A 26,919-nucleotide genomic window follows, 5' to 3' on the forward strand; every position below is an offset into this window, starting at 1 on the left:
TAGTTTTAAATTGTTGACACATGTAGGCCTTAGGATAACTAAGGAAACTATGCTCCTGCAAAGTTTGAGTGTATTTGCAACAAGCTGCCACCTCGTGGTCAAGCGAAGCTAGAGCACTGTAGAAGCAAGCAAGTGTAGGTGTGAGCCAAGACGACAACTGACAATAGAGTGGAGAGAGAGAACTTGTCCACACACTGGAAAGGGAGCCCTTGTCAAAACACCGTAGCTGAAATTTACCAAAATAACAGTTGTGGCAAAAAGCTGAAAAACAAGCAAATGTTGTCTTGCATAGTTACGTAACTATGCCGATGTCGGCATAGTTACAAATCAGCATAGTTACAATGCCAAGCTACTATGCTTCGCGTGATGAGAGCTTGGGCATAATTATCTCTGTGAGTTACTAATGACTATGCACCGACCTACACAAGTAGATTTAGAAAATTTCTCATGTAGGAAAACGGAGTCTTTTTGAGTGTTTTTCATACAGTGCATAACATCATGAGCTTCTGCTCGAGAGGCACTGCATACCTAGCTAGGTACGATTGGGGGCGAGGGACCACCCCCCCCCCCCCCCCCCCCCCCCCCCAACCCGGCCGGCGGTCCGCTGCCCCCAATCGAACCTAGCTAGGTATGCGATGCCTCCCTCAGAGAAGCTCATGATGTTGAGGTAAGTCACAATGTGGGATTTATTGTGAGATTTCTTGTGCTGATAATGCAAGGCCGATGGGACGATGATTTTGGTCCTATGCGCAATTCCGTGGCAGATTCGACTGTAGCGTGGAGTTGCCGCAATAAACGGGACCCCCATAATCTCTCTTGCAACGTCGTCAGTCTTTCCATAGTTGCCTAGCTGCATTTGTGCCAACATGAGCTCCGATGGCAGTGGCAATTTCAAGCAGCCCCATGCCTTGCTCTTCCCATTCCCGGCACAGGGTCACATAAATCCCATGATTCAGCTCGCCATGCGCATGCTGGACGAGGGTTTCTTCATCACATTCATCAACACAGACCACACCCATCAGCGGATGTTCCCCAAGCGGCCAACAGCTGCAGCCTACTTATCGACATTGCCAAACTTGCGCTTCGAGCATATCCCTGATGGGTTGCCCGACCCGCATCAGCGTTTCAATGAGAAGCCGGGCGGAGTGGTCGAGACGATTGCGGCGACTCTGGCTTTGGCAGGCCCGTTTGCGAAGCTGGTGCGGCGCATTTTGAACAGCAATGAGTCCCCTCCCTTGACTTGCATTATTGCTGATGCCTTCTGCACTTGGATTCAAGATGTGGCTGACCAATTTCACCTTCCTCGTGTCTCGCTCTGGACCACGCCGGTGCACGCCAATATCGCCTACGCCTTCCAATCCACTCTTCAATCTCTTGGCCTCATCCCAGTGAAAGGTTTATTAATTTCCTCTCTTCTGATACTAATCTTGAATAGCCTCACTTGTCTTGACATTTTTCATGATGGTGCTCCTCTGCTTCTTTGGATTGAGTGGAGACTCTTGTTTGTGGCATCTCTTTGGTATGTATACATGCATATGTACAGAGAGAGAGAGAGAGAGAGAGAGAGAGAGAGAGAGAGAGAGAGAGAGAGAGAGCACTTTGGTAATTCTGTGAAAGATGACTCTGAAAGTTTTCTGTCAACATGAGAGCTTTATTTGCTAGCAGATCAAAGCAAGCTACAAGAGGTTGTTCACTGCATTCAAGGCATTACTCCGATGAAACTCGAAAACTACATCTCGTTCTTCTTGGTGGATTCGACGACAGATTTTATGTTTCAATGGTTGTTGAGGCTGTGTATGAAGAGGCCTCTAGAGGCAGCTTGGAATCTAGCTAACAATTTTGAAGAGTGGGAGAGTGAGGCATGTGCTGCATTCAAGAAAGAGGTCCCCAATTTCCTACCGATTGGCCCCTTGCTTCCGATAGACGTCTGCCACGGCAACCCACACAACATGGAGTCAACAAGCATCCTTAGCATGTGGCCTGAAGACACAACATGCAAAGACTGGCTCTCAAAACAGGAGAAGGCTTCTGTCATTTACATTTCCTTTGGCAGCATTGTCAACATGTCTGAGGAAGACATTGGGGAGCTCATCCAGGGCCTTGAAGAGAGTGGAGCGCCTTTCCTTTGGGCGATCCGCCCCGACCAAATGGGTGCTGCCCTTTCACGGTTGTGGGAAAAGCTAGACTCAGAGGCAGTGCAAGGGAAGCCAAGCAGCAGAGCAATGCTGATATCATGGGCACCCCAGCTTGCCGTCCTGACACATCCATCTGTTGGCCTCTTTCTGTCTCATTGTGGATGGAATTCTGTGATAGAGAGTGTTGCTGGAGGTGTGCCCATCTTGGCGAAGCCCGGCGGGTTTGCAGAACAAAGAATGAATGCAAATTACATTGCGGATGTGTGGAAGATTGGGCATTGTCTGAGGAATGGGGCGAAGGTGAGCGAAATAAAACTGCTGATAAGCTCATTACTGGGAGACTCTGAGGAAGCTGCCGACATGCAGGGGCGCCTGTCGGCGCTGCGGCAGACGGCATTGGCTACGGTTTGTCCGGGGGGCTCGTCCATGTCCAACTTCAAATTGTTCATAAATGACATGCGCAGGCGAGCGGCATCTACCTCTGGACTAACGCGTCTTGAGTTCAACACTCGCCGAGAGTAGGATAGATATTGTTGTATGTTGAGGTCTCTTGGGATCGTTCCTACCACTTTAAAACTTCTCTTCTCCCTAGCGAGTTCTTCCCGCCTTGGAATAACATGTCTTGAGTTCAAAACTTTTTGTTGAATAGATCTTTGAGGTCCCTTTCCCACTCTTGACTAGTCACTCCCATTAGCTCCAGAGTCTCTGTACAGAATTTACTAGCTGATAAGCTCATTATTGGAAGACTATGAGGAAGCTGCTGGCATGCAGATGGCATTGGCACCGGTCTGTGATCCATGTCAAACTTCAAATTGTTCATAGATGACATGCGCAGGCGAGCGGCAGCACCATCTTGACGAACATGTCCGAGAGTAGGATAGATATTGTTGTATGTTGGTTCATACCCCTTTGAGTAATATGTCTTGAGTTCAAAACTTTCGTTGAATAGATCTTTGAGGTCTCTTGGGATTGTTTCCGCGACAAAGTTTTTTCTTCTTTCATATGCTCACGTGTAGTTTGTGGGGTCACATTGTGCAATGGCATTCAACATTCCCCGCCTTTCCCACTCTTGGCTAGTCCCTCCCATTAGCTCTAGCCTCTGTATAGAATTTGCTAGCTACACATGCAATCACAAGAAGTTTTGGACAAATTCTCACAATATTTCCCACATTGTGACTTACCTCAACATCATGAGCTTCAATGAGGGAGGCGCTACATACCTAGCTAGGTAGGATTGGGGTCAGGGGATTACCGGCCCGGGGCCGATGGTCCCCTACCGCCAATCGTACCTAGCTAGGTATACGGTGCCTCTCGAGCAGAAGCTCATGATGTTATGCATTGTATGAAAAACATTGAGAAAGATTGGGTTTTCTTACATGAGAAAATTTCTAAATCTTCTTGTGAATATAGAGCTAGAGACAGAAGAGCGTTGCCTATGTTGCTTGCCTAGTGCACTAAAAAATGAAGGCCACTTTCTCTTGAAGAGGGGCTTAATTGGGTGTCTGTTGAGGGATGGACTACATTGAATTGATGCATCGGGCTCTTTTGTTAGAGTTTACTAGAACACATGCATCCTTTTGACACTCTCTAATAGAGGAACTATTTAAGGGTAGGTGATAGGCTTCTAAAACTTAAGGTAGGACATGCAACTTCTCAAAATATGGGACTCTCTTGGATAAAGCTATGTCCATTCCCCAATTGAGTTAATGTTATATGTATGATTGCTAGTGTAACCTCTATCCAAAGACTTCGAGAAGGAAGCTTAGGAATTTCTACACCTAGTGCCTTTTGTGCTCTTCTAATCTCTGTCAAGCACCAAGTCATTCTCTGAGATAACTTTCTCTTCTTTGAAATAGGCTTGATAGGAATCCTTGTATCACTTGACTTGTGAGTCATCTGAAGGTCTCTTCTTACACAAGAAGATTTAGAAATTTTCTCATGTAGGAAAATTTTTCATACAATGAATAACATCATGAGCTTCTGCTCGAGAGGTACCACATACCTAACTAGGTACGATTAGGGGCAGGAGACCATTGGCCTCCCCACCGGGCCGGCGATCCCCTGTCCCTAATCGTACCTAGCTAGGTATGTGGTGCCTCCCTCCCAGAAGCTCATGATGTTGAGGTAAGTCACAATGTGGGAATTATTGTGAGAATTTGTCCAAAACTTCTTGTGAATGAGGTGGTGGTTTTTGTTTGCTTTGTCCTCATCTAGGGGTTCTTATTGACTAATGTAAGCCTTGGAACCCTTGATGTTTGCCATTGTTTAAATTCCACCTCTTGTAACATCAATCAAAATCAAGCATAAACGTTTAATTAAACCATACAAAAGGACTCCATGTAAAAGAATATTAAAATGTTAAAATCAAGGCATGATTTTCCTTGTACGCGAATGTACGGTTTTCTTCATACGTAGAAACAAAGTCATGGGAATGCTCTCTATCCATGTACAAATCGTGCAAGGATGATACCATGCAAAAAAATGGCTTCATTGGTTGGGGTTTTTCTTATACAGAAACAACGTTATCAGATAGGTCTCCCTTCATTCATTTTTTGTGTAAGGACGACACCGTGCCAAAAAAAAAAAGGTTAAAAAGAATATTTTTCTCACCTGTGCAACTTGAGAGGATTTGGTATAGGTCCTTCTCTTTTTTTGGTTTTCTAATAGAAGCCTTAGTGTTGAGTCGAGTTAGGCATCCTTCCAATGTTTTCAGTGCCAACGATGGAGACTCATCTTAAATGTCGATGGAGTTTGTCAAATGGATCCCTTTCATTTCATAGCCTTAGAGGGATTTTAAGTCTTTGCCTTGTTTAATTCTTTTGTCCTTGCTCATCTTCTATTATTTTCAACATGAACACACAATTTATACTTGTTCTTTTTCTTAGGATGGGACTACATTGCTTTTATTTTGTGTACCTTTTTATTTTTAAAGCTTTTAAAGAGTAAAGAGCTTTTTTTAGAAGAACAAGCGATTGTCTCTCTCCTTTTCTCTCTCTCTCTCTATATATATAGAGAGAGAGAGAGAGAAAAATTATATATATATATAGTATTTTCATTTCCCTCATATCTTGATTTCCTTTTTGAAAAGCCATCGTGAAATCTCACCTTGTTGTAACATGTGGCTGGTGGCCAAGAGAAATACCTCAACTAGTGTTTTATTGTCTTTGAACACAAAAGTCTAAGTAATTCTATTTATGAATTTAAAAAAGTTTGTTTACTTGAACCAATGTGTTGCATTATACACTTTGCATTTATAAGGTTGGTTTACGAGTTAATTTTATCACCATTTCTTATCAACACTGTCAAATATTTCTTTAATGTGTACAATCACCAGAGTTAAGTACATTTAGGAAACTAATATTAGGACTACCATGTTGGATGTACACCAAGTAGGCTCGACCAATTTTGGTTTTGGGTTGCACTAAAGGGCATCTCAATAGATGCTACTGTTATGGCTTTGAGGGGAAAAAAGAGGAGGCGCCATGCTGAGAGGAGAGAGAGGAGCAGGCGGCACGTGGAGGAGAGAGAGAGAGAGAGGGCGGATAGAAGAGAGAGAAGAAGAGAGTTTTGAACGTCGTGACTCGTGGGAAAGGTGCATAGAGGGGAGATATATTTTTTTGTTGATCGTCGTCTGGACTGGTACTAGGCATTTTCCGTGTCGCAGGCAGTCGAGATTGAGGGTGTGCTTCGATGGGAAAGAACGACTGGCTGGCAGCTTCTCTTTGTGTTTGAACCGGGGCGGAGTGGAAGTGGCTCAAACAACAGTGATGGCACAGGAGAGGGGGGTTTGGCTCATGATGTTGACAGTAGCTGGAGGCCCCACTTTTGCTTCAAGATTGAAAGTTATGCACCGAATCTGGGTTTGTTCCTTTGGCATTCTCTCTCTCTCTCTCTCTCATGCAGGTCCGAGGGAAATCGCTTTCTCTGTCTCTTGCAACACACCAGTGTCCTCCTGATGCAGAGCAAAATTGCGCAGCAATGGGAGGGGAGAGGAGCGTAGGGAAGGGCCGTCCTTATGTGGCAATGAGGAGCATTTTGGGGGCGCAAGGGTTGCGCAGAGAATGGAACAGAGAACGTTGCACGTTCTCTCCATCGACTCACCCACAATGGGGGTGCAAAGGCAAGCGAAGTAGAAATACGCAATTGCCAAGGGAAAGGAGGAAGGGGAATTGCAATGGGGAGGAGGATAGGCCGTTTGTGCACGTGGGAACCGATGCAAAGGCATATGATCTGCTTTGGCGAAAGTGACACAGGGAATCTTTGAGTCTAATTAATTAATGGGTACAGAAAGGGCCCAGTAGAGTAGGACTATCAAAACATTCACTGATCAATTTATCTACTTGGAGCGTTACAAGATAGTTTGCTTCAACGTTCATTGCAAGGGTATCATTTACACTGATTCACAAAGTAACTGCAAGTTTTGAATGGCCCCTTTATATAGATCCCCCTAGGGACCCTATATATAGATCCTTGAGGGGCCTGTCGGGCTACGCGTCAGATCCATCGGGGGTGCAATGCGTCGAGTTGGGCATGTTGCCTGTGAGGCTCAGTAGGCTAAGGCACTATATCGGCAAGCAAATTGCACCGGCCCCCAAGGTTCCCTTCAAGTCACCATGTTATTTTTTGTGAATGTGAAGACTTGTGAATTGAGAATTTTGTTGATTAACAGTGTCAACAAAAAAACCCGTGATTACGTGAATATGAAATCATTGGTTTGAATCTTAGTCTACAAAATAGAATTTTGCCCCCCAAAGGAGTCTAGATAGAGCTAGGGAGTTTCATTGTTAAATTCATCGGCAAATGCTACAGTGCCACCTCCACACTCATCTAGGATGAAGACATTTTTGCTTACAAGGTGAACCATGCACCCAAAAACACCATTAAATGTAAAGGATTACCAATAATCAAATGGTTTCCTCATTTGTTGAGTGAATAACCCTTTGTCTACATTATTTTTTCTTACAAGGTGAGCCATGGATGAACTAAATACTATTTGTGAGACCAGAGGGACTATCGCATGCTCATCTTCACCCTACCATACTCGTATATAGGCCACTTGGCCCCTTTTTAGGAAACCCCTTGACCATACATGTTTCCTAGTCTTACCATTACCCTTACATTACTCCCCCCCTTGGAGAAGCGTTTTCGTCCTTGAAAACAAAAGTGGACTATTTCTTCTTTAGAAGACAAATGTCTGGCTTAACCTATACTCAGATAGGCAAGTATACATTCAGGCTCATGTGGTTGAGTAGGAGGTCAAAAAGAACACATTCTTGATGGATTACATTGTTGTCCCTTTTTAAACGTTTGCTTAAATGGTCTACATGAACACCGGATGAATACAAGAGTGTGTAGACCATATTGCCAACTCACTTGAGTGTTTTGAAAATGGTACAATATTGTAGAGGAAACTAGATGGAGGACCAATTTTTAGACTTTATGAAGGTTCTAGAACACATAAGAATACCTTTGATTGGCTTTCCATGAAAGTGACCTACAATGTTTTCCTCATCAGCATATTTATTGTATCTTGTACATAAGCAAAAAGTGAGTAAACCTACGCATAACATCTTTACACTTATTATCAGAATTCCCAATTGGATTGCTTCTTGCTATTGTATGCTCTTAGCATATCCTCTAGCACGTGAGTAACTGCCCATCTATCTCTAGATGATCTGTAGTATGGTTATGGAGTTATGTTTCCAAATGTGTAAACACACTCCATATAATATATACATATCGTCAATTATCTACAATCACGCATAGCAAGACATGTACTCATACGATGGTTGGTATACCCGCAATAAAATCTTTAGAGACATTGCAATTATTGTGTCAAAAAAGAACTTCATAAGCTATCAAATACATGCATTTGCATGTATTAGCAAAGGAATATCTGCAGCAGCATTTGCATGTCGTTGTAGATATTCCTTTGCTAAACACTAGGTCCCATAACACCTAGTATGTATGCATCAGCGAAAAATTATCCCATCCTAGGTGTATGCATGATCAAGAGCACCCACTTCTGCAATCCCCACCCACACGAAATCCGCAATGCGACTAACTATTGCTCTCTGCCCCACCATGACACAAAGATACGCTCAGGGATATGTACGATATGCAAGTTGAAACTGGATGTTGGTGTCACACACACACACACACACACATATTATCTATCTAATAGATAGTGTCATACACATACACATTTTTTGGATAATAAATAGTAGCCAGAATGTTTTTTATTCATTAGTTGATCTTTATGATAGACAGATAGTCCTTGTATGCTCTATGATTCATACTCACACTTACCATCGACGACTGCTCATGTTTATGAACTGCCTTAGATTGCTTACGTCCACACACACTCACAAGTTTCTCATTGATTTACAAGCCAAAGAGCATCGCATGACATGCATGCTTACCCTCTAAAATTTTGCACATTCTCAATAGTTTCATCTTTTCACTCGTAGACATGAGGATCTTCTCATCTTCATGCCGAAAACCATTTCTCTACTTATGAATTTAAGTGTGAACTCTCATTAAAACCCCATGTTCATGTTCTTAGCTGCTCGCATGTTCTACATTTTTATAAAGCACCGAAATTTCCTGGCTCACCTACCTACACTACTCACACTTAACCCCCGTTTTTTCACTGGCTTGGCTCTTCGCTTACACTCTAGATAAAAGTGGAGGTTATTTCGGCTGTCTCCACATCCTCACTTTGTAACCCCTGTTAGGAATGTTGCACGATGGAGGATCCTTGTACACACACACACACACGCGTGCTGAACTCCCTTGTGCACACCTTTTCAACATCTCGTTGTTGATGGCCTGATGAATATGGTGCTTCACCGCCCCTTCTATAATTTGCGCTCTCTCTCTCTCTCTCACACACACACACACACACACACACACACACACACACACACACACACACACACACACACACACACACACACACACACACACACTGACACACTGTAACATTTAATGGCCTAATAACTTATGTGTAGCGGAAATTAGCATGAACATAGTGGGCATTTCATTAGAGTAGATTCCTAATGAGAATTACAAGAGTGCTTGGGTGGAGAGAGCAACAAAAAGCATAACACCTAGTTAGATAGCATCGACAATACTTTCAAAAGAGAGAGCAATTAAGCTATTGACAACAGTTGAGGACCGGATTTTCATGGAGCCGGTCCCCCCTCCAAAAGGCTTTGTATTATGGTTTCTCCCATCAAGAGAGACATTGTACAATACAATTCTTTGTGTTCCTTCAAGACTAGCTAGTGCAATGAAGATGGAAACTTCATGCACTAAGCAAAACACTTAACAAACACAACTTGAATTATCCCCTTTCTCAGACCCAAGACCTCACACACCTTCGAAGATGGTGAGAGCTAGCAGGGTATGAGAGTAGATTGAGAGGAAGAAGGAGTATCTTACGAGAAAGATGTACATCTCCTCACATAATCACTCATATGTAGCATAGCTTAGCTTAATAATTAGCTTGGTAGAGGAGATGAGCATGCATTGAAGCTTGGCTCTTGGTTGGATTTGCATCCACATGCCAAGAGAGTGTTGATGTAGGCTTCTATCTCACAAGCTTGGAGTAGGTGATGAGTTCTCCATTAAAGCTTGGGAAGAGATAGTCTTCTCTTTCTTCACACATGAGCTTGTGTGAGTGTGTGTGTGTGATAATGCCTTGCAAAAATCAGCCCCCTCTCTCTCTTGGGCGAGCCCTCTTGCTAAATGCTCTTCCTGAAGCCTCATTGGCCCTCCCCAAGTCAAGCCAATTACAATTAAGCAGCATAAGTGATAGCCTTCTGACATGTGTCCCCCTTTCCCCTTTTGTGAGAGCTTTAGGTAATTAAATAATTAAACTAAACTCTCATTGGACCCCTTTGCCTCCTGGTCAATAGGAATCAGGCAAGCCATGGGGCTCCTGAATGCTCATTGGACCCCTTGGGAGACTGCCCAATAGTCTTCTAGGAGACTTAATTCTCATTGGTTTCTTTTATCAAATGTTTTTAAATTAATTAAACTAGATTTACTCTAGCTTAATTTTCATTGGTCCACGTTAAGGGTCATCCAATAGAAATTGGGCACACCTTGTGGGCATCTGGCCTAGGGAGCTGACATGTGTCCCTCATTCCCTTTGTGTAAAGGGAGCCTGTGTGTGTGTGTGTGTCTTTCTCTCTCATCCCCTACCTTTAGGGCTCGCCCCCTCCCATGTAGGGATGTGCAAAGACTTTTAGGGCACACACAAAGCATCCAATTTTCCCTAGGGTTGACCTTTGGACACAACCTTTGAATTTTGGAACCTTAGCATTTTGGAAGTCTTAATGGGCTGAACCTTAGGGTCTTTTTAGCCCATTGTTGCACATGGCTCTTTTGCAGATGGTCCCCCTTTGGATCCCTATTTTTCCTCCTTTGGATCCCTACTGTGGCCGGTCTGCTAGCTTAACCAATATTCTAGCTTTTTCTCCCCTGGCCTTCCCCACATTAAATGATCAGTTTAATATGAGAAAATCATTTAGGAGAATTAGATATTGATTATTATGACATTACCTCTCTCTATAAATCATAGTCGTCCTCGACTATGGTGTAGAGAAGATAAAGCATGTTCATGAGTCCTTTTCTTAGCGGGTAGAGGATCCCTATGTTACCCTACGACATCATTCCACAATGGATGACTAGTCCATTTGGCGCTTGAGAGCCTGAGGCTGCCGCAAGCATGTCTGCACATTAGTCCTATCAATCTTCCATAGTAGAGTGACAAGCTCTACTTGGTGTTTGGGAGACGTCGTCTCCAAAAACTTGATCTAAGCATGCATACTACTTCATTTTTGTGCACAAATAAAGAAAAAGAGAGTCTTATAAGACAAAAATTTTGTTCATTTTTAACATTTTGTACATTTGCTTACTCTTGGGAAGCATTGTAAGCATTGACAAGGTTTTGGTTATCCTTTAATTGTATGCCTTGCATCCATCTAGCATCTTCAAAAGGATAATTCTTAAACTTAATAAGATATCGTCGGATAGTCTTACCGCCTCTTAGTACCTTGTCTTCATGTCGGAGAATGGACTCGGGCTGCAGCACCTCTTCTTGGTCCTCGATCTCCGGTGGGTCTTCAATAGTTGGTTCTTGAGGTGGCTCTCCTTTGTAAGGCTTTAATAGGCTCACATGAAAAGCATTGTGTATGAGCCAATGATTGGGCAACTTGAGTTGATAGGCCATCTCATTGATTGGCCTAAGAATCTGAAAGGGACCATAGTACCTTTTTGCTAGTTTAGCATAGTACTTTTGGTGACCCGTAGGATTCTTGCCCGTTGTGTGCCTTAATCGAGCCTTGGGAAACTTTAACAAGACCCAATCGTTTTCTTTAAAGGCTTGGGCTCTTCTGTGCTTGTTAGCAGCAGCCTTTTGCCTTTGCTGTGAGATAGAGATAGCATCCTTAATCTTTTGGAAAGATTCTTGTAGGTCTCGGCTATACTCATCTGCAGCGAAGATCTTCCCATGTACCTTAAGTAGCAAGGGACTTTTTGATCTTCCCTCAATTACCTCAAAAGGTGCTTTTCCTGTGGAAGTATGTACAGTGTTATTGTAAGCATACTCCACTAAGGGTAAGTACTTCTCCCATTGGGATCTTTGATCTACTTCCGTTACATAGGCTTTTAGTAGATCGAGAATTGTTAGGTTAGCTATTTCACTTTGGCCATCCGTTTGTGGATGATAGGCCGAAGAGAAATTTAGCCTTGTCCCTAAATTCTCAAAGAGACCCTTCCAGAAATTACTGGTCATTCTAGGATCTCTATCCGACACTATGGACATTGGCAAGCCATGGTATTTGAAAAATTTGTGAAATGAAGAGGGTTGCCATTTGATGGGCTTTGATAGTCTTTTTGATAGGTATAAAATGAGCTTGTTTACTGAACCTGTCTACTATCGTCCATATTCCCGTATTCCCATGGATAGACTTAGGCAATCCAAAGATAAAATCCATGGATATGCTCTCCCATGGTGAATTAAGGATTGGCAAGGGTTGAAGAAATCCAGGTTGCTTCCCTCTATCAAATTTTGTCTTTTGACATACCACACATTTGGAAACATACTCTTGTATGTTCACTTTCATGGTAGGCCAATAGAAATATGTTTCAATTCCCTTTAAGGTAGGCTGAATCCCTCTATGCCCCGCATACGGGGGAGCATGAGATTCATACATTACTTTCTCATGCAGGGAGTTAGTAACGCATAGTCTATTGCCATAGAGAAGATAACCATCTTGTAAAGTAAATGGTTCTTCTTTCTTCCCTAATGTAAGGGCTGAAATCACATCTCTAAAATCGGGATCAATAGCATACTCATCTACAATTGAAGATAGATCATTGTGAGTTGCTATGGAAACCGCATTCACTCTCGGCCGTCTTGAGAGTGCATCGGCTACTTGATTATGCTTGCCAGCAATGTGAGCAATATGAAAATGAAATTGCGAAAGGAAATTTGCCCACACCATTTGTTTGTCGGAGAGCTTGGTTTGCGTCATGAAGTACTTAAGACTTTGGTGAGCCGTTCGCAGAATGAAAGGAGTCCCCAATAAATAGTGCTTCCATGAGTCTAAGGCATGTAGAACTGCAAGGAGTTCTTTTTCGTATATGCCTAGAGCTTGCTCAACAGGGTCGAGCCTTCGGCTCTCATAGCCTATGGCGTGCCCTTCTTGGAGCAAAACAGCTCCAAGGCAATCACCACAAGCATCACATTGGACCTCAAATGGTTTTGAGAGATCCGGTAGTGTAAGCACAGGTTGAGAGATAAGATTTTATTTAAGCTTTTCAAAAGCATTGTTCTCCTTAGCAGACCATGTATACCTAACACTTTTCTTTGTTAGGTCATGTAATGGTCCCGCAATTTGTGAGAACTTTTCTATGAAGCGTCTATAGTATGCGCACATACCTATAAAGCTTCTTAGTTCATGAAGATTCCTTGGTTTAGGCGATCCTTTTATTACCTCTAACTTGGATGGATCCATTTGGATGCCATTTTGAGAGATAATGTGACCTAAATACTGAATCTCTTGCAAGAAAAATTCACTTTTCTTTCGATTAACATAAAGTTTATTCTCTCTTAAAACTTGAAATATTACCTGGAGGTGTTGCTTGTGTTCCTACAATGAATTAGAGTAGATGATAATATCATCAAAGAACACTCCAGTGAAGGTTCAATGAGGCCTGAATAGCTTCTCCATCAAGCGGTTGAATGTGGTTGTTGCATTGGTCAAGCCAAAAGGCATGACAATGTATTCGTAAAGACCAAATGTAGTGCGAAACGTGGTCTTTACAATGTCTTGATCAACTATCCTCATTTGATGATAGCCACTCTTTAGGTCAACCCTACTGAAGTAGGTCGATCCTTGTAGCTTATCAAATAGGTCTTCTACCCGTGGAACGGGAAACCTATTCTTGATAGTGATCCTATTTAGTGCTCTATAGTCGACACACATACGATATGTGCCGTCTTTCTTTTGCACTAATAGCACAGGTGAGCAAAATGGAAATGAGCTTGGCGTAACCATGCCCTTCTCAACTAACTCATGCACTTGCCGCATAATCTCCTCTTGTTGAGCTTGAGAAACTCTATAAGGAGGTTTATTAGGCTGTGAACTTCCTGGAAGAAGTTCAATTGCATGGTCATCATTACCTCGTTTAGGAGGTAGCTCACAAGGGATGTCGTCAATAAAAACATCTTGAAACCCCTTGAGAAAATTGGATAACTCTAATTCCTTTTGGTTGATTTAATTTTCTTTTGCTAAAGCATTAGGTTCATTTTGAGATTCTTTAACAAAAATCATGTACACGGAAATAGAGCTCTTTATTGACTTATTGAAAGCTGGTGTATGTACAATGGGGATGGTGTTACCCATTTCCTTAGCATCTATATACATGTCTTTTTCCCTGAACTTAAAGGAGATTCTCCTTTCAGGAAATTTAACATCGGCAGCCAGGAGGTCAAACCATGGTGCCCCTAGGATTACATCCTCATGCTTGAGAGGAGAGATAAAGAAGTCCTCTTTGTCCACATAGCCTTGGACATGAAGCCTCAATTTCCCAATTAAGGGAGTGACTGAAGCTTCTTGCCCCTTGAAGGCACTGTCTGCGGGTAGGACATCTCCCATCTCGTAGGATTGTATTCCTAGCTTGGTGGCCAACTCTATAGATATAAAATTGTGAGTAGAACCAGGGTCAAAGAGAATAAAAGCATCATGTTCTCTTACCTTTCCCCAAGCATGGCATAGAGGAGATCCTTTGTGGTGAGTTTGGTGAGTCTCCTCCTCTTGGATTTCAACCAAGGAAGCTCTAGGAGGATCTTGGCGGTTGTTCTTTTGGGGACAAGCGCGGTACGCATGCCCTTGTTCGCCGCACTTGAAACACCGGTTATCCTTACGATAACGCTCAAGCTCTTCAGGAGAGAGTTTATTCTTACCTTCGTAAACTCCCTTCTCTTTAGCTTTGCTGGAGTTGCCCTTAGGAGACTTTTGGACATTGTCCTTCCCCTTAGGCTCATTGGAACCCTTGTTTTCTGGGGGCTTATTATTTCTTTTTGCCCCCGTTTGGAAATTGATTCGAGAGGCGACCATAGTGTGGTGTATTACCGCCGATATGGTACGTGGTCTTTGGGAGTTGACATACTCCGCCATTTCTTCGGTTAAGCCCGCACAAAATTGTTGCTTTTGCTCTCCAAAATCCAACCTTTTGAAGACAGTGGCTTTGAATTGTAGGTCCCAAAACTTTTCTACATATTTGTGGATGGATTCATTGCGAGAAAGCTTTAAGCTTTGCCATTCGGTGAGTACTTTGTCCTTGGCATCGGTGGCCAAAAATTGCTTCATAATGGAAGCTCTTAAAGCCTTCCATGTTCGTGGAGCTTCACCATTGGCTCGTAGGCTAGACCACCATTGTCTGGAGGACTTTTGAAAGTGCATAGCTACATGGCGTAGCTTAGAGGACTCCGTGAAGCCCTCATCTCCAAACGCGGCATCGAATTGCTGGATAAAGGCCAAGACTTTGTCCGTAGCACCAAAGGTACCATCATAGGTAAGGCAAGAGATGCCTCCCTCCCTCTTTGAATTTGTTCAACTTGGACGACCTCTTCCATGCGGCATAGGATTTCCTATGGCCTCTTCTTTTTGATGGTTCAAAGGTTGCACCATCACTTTCTTCAGAGGGTGAAAAATTTGAAGAAGGTGGAGAAGAGGGTGACCTCTTTCTCGCCTTTTTCTTGTCTTGATCTTTGTCATGTTCACCACAGTTTTCATAAGAGGAAGAGGATGAAGAAGATGGAGAAGAGGGTGTCCTCTTTCACGCCTTTTTCTTATCTTGCTTTTTATCATCCCTCTTTGAATTATGGCGTGGAGAAGAGTGTGATGGTCTTCTCCGCTTTGGTGGTGATGGAAAGCGTTTAGCCCACCGTCTTCGTGGAGCCATCTCTGCCGAGGTGGCGGGAGATTCACTTCTTTCTCGTTCCTTCGGTGGAGGCTCTTGAGTTCTCCTTTGGGAAGGAGATGCATCATCAAGAAGTAAATTCTTGATCCCTTCATATGGATTCTCTTCTTCTTCCTGAATCGGAGAGAGACCTCTTTTGGTAGTCTCACAAGGAGGCTTCCTAGGCGTTCTCTCGTCATGGTGATGAGCTTGGAGAATCCCGTGAGCACGGAGCTGCCGTTGCACTTCACTTTGGAGAGATGGATTGCCCATGGCTTGTTGAAGCCTAGAAACAAGATAGTTAACAAGCATTGAAGCATCATTAGTAGCTTGCTTATGAGCAAAATCAAAGTTATCAACATTAATTTCACTCTCTTTACTATTGTCAGCCATTCTAACAACTTTTAGGTGTAAACTTTTTAGGTGTACTTTGGCACTTCAAGCCCTAGTTGCTACTCCTCTTTACCCCTTTAGAAAAAGCACTCAAGCTACTGTACCCGCGGCTCGAATACCATTAATTGCAAGGAATAGAAGAGAGGGTCTTTCGACACCAAAACAGCACCGGCTCCTGTCAAGCTTCTAATAGCTCAATAGTGGTTAAGCCGTAGGCAAGCCCCGTAGGACTCCACTATTAAGACCATAGCTCTTGACGGTGATGCCCCGTTAACTGCACGAAGGCAGGCGCACTACAAGGCTGAAAAATCCCTATTCTACTTACTCACAGGCAATTAATAATACCAACCATTTGTAGCTAGCTTAAGGACCTCCCTTCTTGAGCAAGAAAAGAGAAACCTTGAGCTCTGATACCAATGTAACATTTAATGGCCTAATAACTTATGTGTAGTGGAAATTAGCATGAACATAGTGGGCATTTCATTAGAGTAGATTCCTAATGAGAATTACAAGAGTGCTTGGGTGGAGAGAGCAACAAAAAGCATAACACCTAGTTAGATAGCATCGACAATACTTTCAAAAGAGAGAGCAATTAAGCTATTGACAACAGTTGAGGACCGGATTTTCATGGAGCCGGTGCCCCCTCCAAAAGGCTTTGTATTATGGTTTCTCCCATCAAGAGAGACATTGTACAATAAAATTCTTTGTGTTCCTTCAAGACTAGCTAGTGCAATGAAGATGGAAACTTCATGCACTAAGCAAAACAATTAACAAACACAACTTGAATTATCCCCTTTCTCAGACCCAAGACCTCACACACCTTCGAAGATGGTGAGAGCTAGCAGGGTATGAAAGTAGATTGAGAGGAAGAAGGAGTATCTTACGAGAAAGATGTACATCTCCTCACATAATCACTCATATGTAGCATAGCTTAGCTTAGTAATTAGCTTGGTAGAGGAGATGAGCATGCATTGAAGCTTGGCTCTTGGTTGGATTTGCATCCACATGCCAAGAGAGTGTTGATGTAGGCTTCTATCTCACAAGCTTGGAGTAGGTGATGAGTTCTCCATTAAATCTTGGGAAGAGATAGTCTTCTCTTTCTTCACACATGAGCTTGTGTGAGTGTGTGTGTGATAATGCCTTGCAAAAATCAGCCCCCTCTCTCTCTTGGGCGAGCCCTCTTTCTAAATGCTCTTCATGAAGCCTCATTGGCCCTCCCCAAGTCAAGCCAATTACAATTAAGCAGCATAAGTGATAGCCTTCTGACATGTGTCCCCCTTTCCCCTTTTGTGAGAGCTTTAGGTAATTAAATAATTAAACTAAACTCTCATTGGACCCCTTTGCCTCCTGGCCAATAGGAATCAGGCAAGCCATGGGGCTCCTGAATGCTCATCGAACCCCTTGGGAGACTGCCCAATAGTCTTCTAGGAGACTTAATTCTCATTGGTTTCTTTTATTAAATGTTTTTAAATTAATTAAACTAGATTTACTCTAGCTTAATTTTCATTGGTCCACTTCAAGGGTCATCCAATAGAAATTGGGCACACCTTGTGGGCATCTGGCCTAGGGAGCTGACATGTGTCCCTCATTCCCTTTGTGTAAAGGGAGCCTGTGTGTGTGTGTGTGTGTGTGGCTTTCTCTCTCATCCCCTACCTTTAGGGCTCGCCCCCCTCCCATGTAGGGATGTGCAAAGACTTTTAGGGCACACACAAAGCATCCAATTTTCCCTAGGGTTGACCTTTGGACACAACCTTTGAATTTTGGAACCTTAGCATTTTGGAAGTCTTAATGGGCTGAACCTTAGGGTCTTTTTAGCCCATTGTTGCACATGGCTCTTTTGCAGATGGTCCCCCCTTTGGATCCCTATTTTACCTCCTTTGGATCCCTACTGTGGCCGGTCTGCTAGCTTAACCAATATTCTAGCTTTTTCTCCCCTGGCCTTCCCCACATTAAATAATCAGTTTAATATGAGAAAATCATTTAGGAGAATTAGATATTGATTATTATGACACACACACACACACACACACACACACACACACACACACACACACACACACACACACACACACACACACACACACACACACACACACACACACACACACACACACACACACACACACACACACACACACACACAAAGAACTCTTATGCATCTTCGAGCCCACATCATTGGCCTTTCAGAGCTCCTGCTTCGAGCCTTGCCTCCAATGTGGACTGTAATACACGCGATGGCACAACTATTATGAGCTACTCCAATCTCCAGGGGGTTTATGGTATCATTTGTGAGTATTAAACATATTATCTTTGAAATCAGATTCGATGACATGATGTACATAGTACCTGCTCTCTTGCTTCAGACACATAATTGTATTTGGCGAATATGGCACACTGGTAGGTACATCTGTACCTACTCAGTACATTGAGAGTTTTCTTACTAATGCTCCTTTGATTTGCTTTTTTATATGGCTAAAGATGATACATGTTAGGATATACTTACTGGCTGAATGATTTTAATTATAAATGAATGTTGTTTTATGCTCAATATCATAATTAACTTGAGGGAAAATTTGAAAGAAGCCTGTATTGAGCATGATGCATTGGGGGATCTGTTGTGGCACATATGCTTGCTCCTTTATGCTGAGTTCGAGGAGTACTTTGTAGAGAAACTTGGCTTGTTTTTGCTATCTCTTATGATCATCTCGGAGTGCCATCTTGGTAACATGCATGGGTGGGATTTTCATGACTGTACACAGGGATACATAGCACCATATCGGATTACTGTTGTGGATCTCATGATGTAGGTGGATGTACAAATAATAAATTTTTTCTATTTTGATCTTTTATGTTTAAGATACAAATGAATGCATGGATATACTTACACAAAAGATTTCTTGGTTTGATGTGATATGCAATCACATCTATTGAACCCCTTTGTATTCCTTCTCTATATGAGATGATTGCCACTACCTTTTTTATCGGTAACGTCATGTGAGGGTATCATAGATGATGGCTGGGACTGAATTTTTTTGAAAATATTAAGCAGATACGAAGGAAATGCTGTCAAAATTCATACACAAATAAAAAAGACATGCATAATATAACTTTGAAATGAACATATTGTAGGGTTTCAGGGACATTGACTGGTAATTAAACATAATGAGCAGTTACCAAGGAATGGAAGTAAAAATTTCTACACATTGATTTTCGTACATAGACTAATAAAAATGGTTGTTGACCATCTCATAAATAGATGTAAGCTGGTATCTTGTATTCAAGAAACTGTGCCCAATATACTTTACTTGAGGATATTGTAGCTTCATTTTAGTGCTACCATACCCAACTTTATTAGCCTAGCACTAAGTTATCTTGTGCTCAAGACTACCAGGACCATAGGCATAGCCAAAACGTAGTAGAAGAAGGATATAATACGACTTGCTGGCGATACTCGTAAAAACCAACTCTCTTAAAACTGTACTTCTATCTTTATATGTAGGAACTCACTTGTGATGAAGTTAAGTATATAGTGGTGAACTCACAATTGTAAAGAGCTTTTTCACGCTATCCTTTCTTGGTGGATAAATGCATCATTTTTGAAACAAATGTTTGTAATTTACTTTGAAATTAGTCCAATGATTGTGAAAAGAGCCTTAATCCTCAAGTGGGGGTCTCGTATGAGATGGCATTAGATTGTACTTTTGAGAATTGATCCATTTTACAAAGGAGACGTTGTCCAATTTTTCTGGAATAAAAAGATGTAAAAATTATTGTAAATGGATCATTCTCAAAACTTAATATTTGATCTATGATATGTTGTTTGTTTTTGTTCTATTTTGACACTGATAACAAGGGGAGGGAGTCGTTGACACCTGTCTTCCCAATTTATGCCAGTTCTGAGAGGCTTGTGTTTCTTGGATGGTGACAGGTAGGAGGTGATCACCCATTGTCCAGTTATTTGTATAATTGATTGATAGCCCGAGTGTATAGGCTTCTTTGATAATATTATATATTGACAAATAACATTGTATATGTCAATGTCTAGTCTATTTTGTCAATTGTTGTCTTATCTCTGCCAATTTTAAAGACTACTTCTTATCAAATGTAGACATAGTTCTTGATTATTATATACACTTTGTCTGGTTTCTAGTCCCACTGTGTGATTCATTAGTTTGTGAAATCAAATTATTGTTAGATAATCATTCTTAAACACACACACACACACACACACACACACACACACACACACACACACACACACACACACACACATGCCACTTTCATGTGTGCCTTATTGTTTTGAGAATGGATATTTGCTGATGTTTAACACTACATGGACTGTAGGTATAAGTTAAAAAGGTTTTAAGTAGGACATGGATAACAACTGATAGGTTTGTATGAATATGTTGTCTTGTTTATATGGATCCAGGTGAGAAATAAATCTTGAGTTTGACTTGTCAGATTGATCTTTAAGATCACTTGGTTTTTTTCTACAACACACACACACACACACACATGTACATACGTACATATGAGTGTGTGTGAGGCTACTATCATCCTCTCCCCATTCAACTTACCATGGACAAAAATTGACATCTTTAGGAGAGGTTTTTCATTTGGTTTTTGGTTTTTCCAAAATTTTCATGTGGCTACTTGTACTCAATTCTCACAGTTCCAGTTTGTTCCAAGTCTTTTCTTGTGTGTGTGTGTGTGTGTGTGTGTGTGTGTACATGTATGTATATATATATATATATATATATATATAGAGAGAGAGAGAGAGAGAGAGAGAGAGAGAGAGAGAGAGAGAGAGAGAGAGAGAGAGAGGCATTTAAAAATTTCTTTTATTGCCCATATTAGTAGAACGGTGATCCAAATTCCCTTCTAAGAAAAAGGTTCAGAGTCTAAAATTTAGGCCGGGTGGTGCAATGAGATTGGCGAGAGGAAAGCAGAGAAGCTTCCTGCCACTTCATGGGCTATAACCCCCCTCCGAAATGCACATCTATTGCGAGCTTGGTATCACAAAAGACGGTTTTGATTGCAAATTTAAAGGAACTAAATCATACGCTTTACAGATGGATGAAACTTATTGGTTGATCTTGACACATCGTTTTTGTGTGTTGATCTTCTTCCGCACCTTATGAAGATAGGTAGTGGAGGCACAACACAAGGCCCTTGGATGCCACTAGGCTCACCTGAACCCATCCTTATTGGAAGTAGATCTTATCTTCTTCTTCTTCTCTCTCCCCCTCTATCTATCTATCTATATATGTGTGTACAATCAACAACTGGCAATTTCATCGCAAGGAAAACTATGTTTATTATCTTTTACCAAAAATTGAGGATACTTTGACATGAGTAGTTGTGAAAATCAACCTCTCTTTGATCTCTCTCTCTCTCTCTCTCATGCAAACATACAACCTCTCTCTACCCTCCTTCTCGTTGATGGTTGCAATTATTGAGCATGCCTCTAATGGATTTTACTTCTAATGTATAGGTAAAGATCATGGCCTTCCTATTAGTTCCCATTCTTTGAATTATGATAATTGAACTCTAATTGTAAGATGATCCTATTTACCTTTCTATCTTGTTGATTTGATAGCCTCAAATTACTTCTCTTGGACATAACATGACCTTAGTTATGAATACAGGCTCATGTTTACTGAAATCATTGCTGACTCCTGATGCTTTCATTGATTTATGTTTATAGGAGTACTGATCCTTTACTTTTAGTTTTATGTCCCTCTAATGACACTAATAGAGCTATATTATGATGATTTGGTAGTACTTGGGCATATTTAGTTGATATAATGTACCTTGCTTGGGCATTTGGGTTTATAGAACCATAGTAAACCTTTCTAGTAAATTAGTGACCCATGGTAGGCTACTGGGGGATGTTTGTTGTGATATTCTCTTTGCATTGTGATATGGTCCTCAAAGCAGCATATGGTTTGATCTTTACTAGAATTTTTTTATATTCTCAATTCCTAGGGAATAATACTTGGGATGGTTGGCTAGTTTGGTTGTGGTTGGTGAGTTTGGCTGTGGTTTTGGTTCACCTAAACCTTACTAGTTGATTGTCGAAGCTGACAAGACTCATATTTGTTGGAATTTTTTGGCTAAAATTTTTTTCATGTTTTAACTCTTTGAATAAGGCTCAGATTCGACTTTAATACTATTGTTTAATGATCTAGGCTATGCTTCTTGATACTATTGTTTAGGCTTTACCTTGAATAAAGTCACATTTAGAATGGGCTTTACATGAAAACCATGGCTTTACTAATAGCTTTAGCTCTTGGGTGTGAATTTACTTTAGTGTTGGTTGGTCTAGACCATGGCTTATGCTTGGTTGGTAGCAGCGAATCTCTAACGATTTTTTCATTGGATAAGATGGGCTTCCAGAACTTTTAAATTTGTAGTTATATGGAACTTTACTCTAGAAAAATAGACTAGCCTTCAACTAGTTGAGCTACTTAATGATTCACTTTTCACTTTGTTAACAACTTGGGCACTAGATTGATACAGTTTTGTTTAAACTTAATAAGCAACTAGTTGACTATATGACTGGCTTATGTTTTAGGATACCTCATACATCAAGAGGTTTTGGGATAACACTGGAGTGGAAGGGGTGATGACCTTTTGATCAAAGTGATTTAAAGGATAATTACATCTCAAAACTTCAAATTTTTATGAAATATATAAGGGATCTTTTGACAATTGGATCAAACAGGGTAGTGGCCTTCTTATCACATTAAAAACATACATAAAGAAGAACATCATTATGTTTTGTGGTTTGAAATTTAAAAAATTTGTAACACATCACAAAATTTGTAAACAAAAATGAAATAATAGAGGTATCTTTTGACACTTGGATCATAAGGGGTGGTGGCCTTCTTATCATAACACTTTCAAACTAAAGAGATTTTTTGACATTTGGATCAGAAGGGGTGATGGCCTTCTAATCACAATAAAAACATGTGGGAATACACTCCTTTTGGTTTATCTACTTACTTTTGCAAGGGATATTTGTCTCCTAAATACTTTGCACCATTTGATGCTTTAAAAAGGATAGTAGGTTTAACGTAAAAAGTTTTCTAAGTACGACATGGATAACAACTGATAGGTTTGTTGAAACCTGTAATACATACTCAAGACTAATGAATCTATTGTCTTGTCTATATGTATGCAAGTGAGGACTCTATCTTTACTGAGGATCCTTTTTGGCTTAACTATTGTCTGTCATTGTTGAACTTGGCCTGTGTCACTTTAGAATCAGTTGTTCTTGAGTATCTTATGTACAAAACACTGGAAATTGGAATGATACCTCGATCTCACTAAGATGTACAAAAATGAATCAAAGACCGAGTCATTTTTGTGCTACTCCTTGTCCTTTGTCTAAATCCAACTGTCTTTTCAAATGTTATGTTCTTTTGTGTATAAGTCTAAAAACAACAACACACATGTCCTAAACATAAGGTTCTCCTAGAAAGCTGGAAAATAGGGACGTTGGATTTGGAGATTTTTGTCTATAAGCTTTGATGGAGCCACTGTCTACTATAAGTCCTTGTTAGTTTTGATAGGTTTGGTGGTTTTTCCTTGTCTATAGATCAACCTCGTGCTCACAACTATCCTTGACTCTGATGGTTTTAGGCTGTAGGTTAATCCAAAATTAATTACCCTTGTTTTTTTAGTTTGATTCTTATGATCTCAAGAACATTTTATATGTAAACCGTCTACTCTTGGATGGACGATTCGTTTGAGGACTATTCATAGAAATTGGTGAAAACATGGAAAACTTCTATGACTGACTATGAATGACATCCATACTTTTTTCTACTGGCTAACAAAGCCTTAAAACTCCAACTAGAGTATAATCCTCTCTGTTAACATTGTCACTTATAGCTCTGATGAGACTCATGAATTTTTTTATATGGTACGACTCTTTGGCTTCAAACTTGACTTTTCTACTTAGTAGGCCCATACTAAATGGGCCTACTATCGACTCATTGAGTATGGTGCTTGGGTTAGGACATGCGTGAGTGTGTGTGCGTGCACGCGCGTGCACACACACATACACACACGTCACAGGCATATGTGGCGTAATAATGACATACCCTATACTTTGGAAACCCCGGTACTAAGTTTGACTTGGCCCGATCCAATAAAGGGCCTTCCACTTTATATGTTTAATCTATAGCTCTTATATTGGGCTGAACCTGATTTTTCACTAATATTGCTTGGGGTTGACCTCACGTTGATCACGGACCCCAGGATAGGAAAATGGCTTGGGTTGTGGGGAATTACCCTTTAATGGAATTGATACTTTATTATCTAGTGAAGCAGACAAGTGGAAAAGGCTAAGGGTCATGCAAAAGGATATTATATTTTATATATATTTGATTATTAAAGTGCTCTTTATGAGCTTTAGCCATTTATGTTCGACCGGCTAGTTTGTACTCATTTTGAGCATTCAAGAAATCTATAAGTAAATACGTGCAAGAAGGAAATGCTCACTCTTGCACGGGGGAAGATTGCACGCAGTGTCTGTGTATTTCTTCCCTCTTCTCGGGTCTTGCACGGTGCCATTGTAGCACTCTTCTCTCGGAGGTGCATTCACACGTGCTCTTGTGTTGTATCTCGCTCTCTATCTCTCTCTGTTTGAGTATGATTGGATTATATGGTCACCAGATTCGTCAAGTATGCATATTTGCGGTGTTTGATTGTTTCTATCATGCTTTTTTAAAAAGGTATTTTGCATGGATGCCACACCTTCTGTTTGTAGAAGTGGTATTAGAGCACATATTACTGCTCATGGTGGCACCTGGATCGTGGCGTCATGGATCCCTATGCACAACCGGTATGAAGATAAGTTTTCCTCTTCTTGATTATCTCTAATTATATTTCATGGTTCTTCTCTTTCAAAGATATGAAGATGCCTTTCCTATTCTTGAGGGCATTCATGCAAGTATTGATTAGTTTATGAGTGCAGCTTGATTTGAGTGTGTGGGCATGATTTGATTAGTAGGCACTAATACAGAGGAAGAGGTATTCACACATAGTTAAATCGTGGAAATTAGTGGCTAACAGTTCACTTTATTAATCAAGCATTGTGTTCAAAAGGAGAGACTTGATAATAGAAGGCATTAAGACTTTGTCACGGGTATTGGTTGTTAGCAAGTGAGCAACTGTTGTAATTGCACCTCATAATCATCTCATAATCAACACAACCTGATGACAGTGCAATCATGGCAAGATTGGATGAGTGTCATCGCACAGCCAAACAATGACCGCAATAGGTCTACATCCAAGTTCTCTTGTAATGCAATGGAAGTAAACCTTAATAGTGACTATTGTAAACAAAGGCAGGTTATACGTATTAAACTTAGGAAGGCTTAGCGATAGAAGGAGCGTCGTCACTACAAAATTGAATAGTAAAGGGATAGCATGAGCCAAACAGGCCATGGCAGGTAGGAGGGAGATGGTCATGTGACAGCACCTCAACACTAGCCTGATCAGTGTAAACAACGACATCACTGCTATGGTGATGTGGCGATGTTGGATACGATCAGTGGCGGCAGAAGCAACATCAAGAAAAAAAACAAGTGCAAACTGTAGATCCCATGTAGCGTCTTTCTCTCTCTCCCTCACCAATGAGTAGCTACTCTCTCTCTCTCTCTCTCTCTCTCTCTCTCTCCCCCCCCCCCCCCCCCCCCCCCCTCCCCTTCACACATAGCCGACCTTCTTGGTTGCCTTCCAATTATCCTGCCCACTTTTTTTCGTGGTGTGCATGGCCTTGCTGAGTCACACACGCACTGCCATGTCTTTCTCTAAATTCTCTCTTGCCAACCACATACCACACAGATAGTCTCTCTCTCTCTCTCTCTCTCTCTCTCTCTCTCTCTCTCCACTTGCAAACCCTCAACCGCCACAGTGCATCAGCTATCGACCCCTCGTCTGCAACCACTCTCCATGCAAGGCTGAGGCAGCCAAAAATTTCACCAACTACACTCCGTACATGCGTAGTTTTCCAACCACCAATCTCCCACCTGTTTCGGCCTACTGGCACCACCCACCCTCCCCAACCACCTACTATAGCTGCAATGCATCTACCATTGCATGGCGACTTTGTCCATGGTGGGTAAATGCATGTTAGGAGTGGTAACACTCATGGAAACATTGGTTGAACGTTACATCTCTCACGCAAGCTCACCAGTTGCCATGCAAGAAGCCACACGCATGAAAAATTTAGTTCTGCCTTCTCTGTCTCTTCTCTTCCTTATTCGCTATACACACACACACACCTTCCATTTAGAATGAGCCCACACCATGCAGAGGGCGGCTCTGTATTGTCAAACAAGGGTGCTAATAAGAGAAATATAAGAATAATTGTATGAATTGGTAGTCTCTTCAGCCTTCAACCGACCAGGAGAACCCATAAGGGTAGTGTGAAGAGAGCCCCATCCCATAGGGATCGAACCTAGTAAATTTTATCTAGGGCAGACACTCATGAATAAAATATAGTAACTAGGTCTTTGAGTAGTATCACAACTACTCTTGGTGTTAGGTGTGTGTGTTCCAGTAACCAATATAACATAAACACCAGAGATTTCTTTCAAATTACAAAAGACACTAGACATAATGTCAATAAGAATGTGGTATAACTCCCATTCATAGTACATAGCAGAATTTATACACAAGTCTAAGACATTTAAGAGCCAGAAGAATGATAAATCCGCCATCTTCAAGCCAGGGAAATTTGAACACCATAGTTGAGAAGGTAACCCTCACTTCCACCCATGGAAACCACATAACTTTCAATTAGCATAGGCATCGTATGGAGGTGATGCATAGGTATCCCACATGTTATAGGTGTCACCCAACTAAAATGCTTTCAGAGATAATAATACAAAATGTG

At 41.4% G+C, this 26,919-nt stretch overlaps 1 protein-coding gene across 1 annotated transcript; it reads left to right on the plus strand.

Annotated features, from left to right (window-relative positions):
• Positions 1–783: 783 nt before the first annotated feature.
• LOC147419683 (linamarin synthase 1-like) lies at positions 784–3,081 on the plus strand. Its single transcript, XM_086506005.1, has 2 exons — positions 784–1,395; positions 1,666–3,081. The coding sequence occupies exons 1-2, from the start codon at positions 867–869 to the stop codon at positions 2,655–2,657; spliced, it is 1,521 nt and encodes a 506-aa protein (XP_086362131.1). The 5' UTR covers positions 784–866; the 3' UTR covers positions 2,658–3,081.
• The last annotated feature ends 23,838 nt before the right edge of the window (positions 3,082–26,919 follow it).

Source organism: Adiantum capillus-veneris, chromosome 29, assembly GCF_014529385.1.
Source record: "Adiantum capillus-veneris isolate H3 chromosome 29, ASM1452938v2, whole genome shotgun sequence".
Taxonomy (NCBI): domain Eukaryota; kingdom Viridiplantae; phylum Streptophyta; class Polypodiopsida; order Polypodiales; family Pteridaceae; genus Adiantum; species Adiantum capillus-veneris.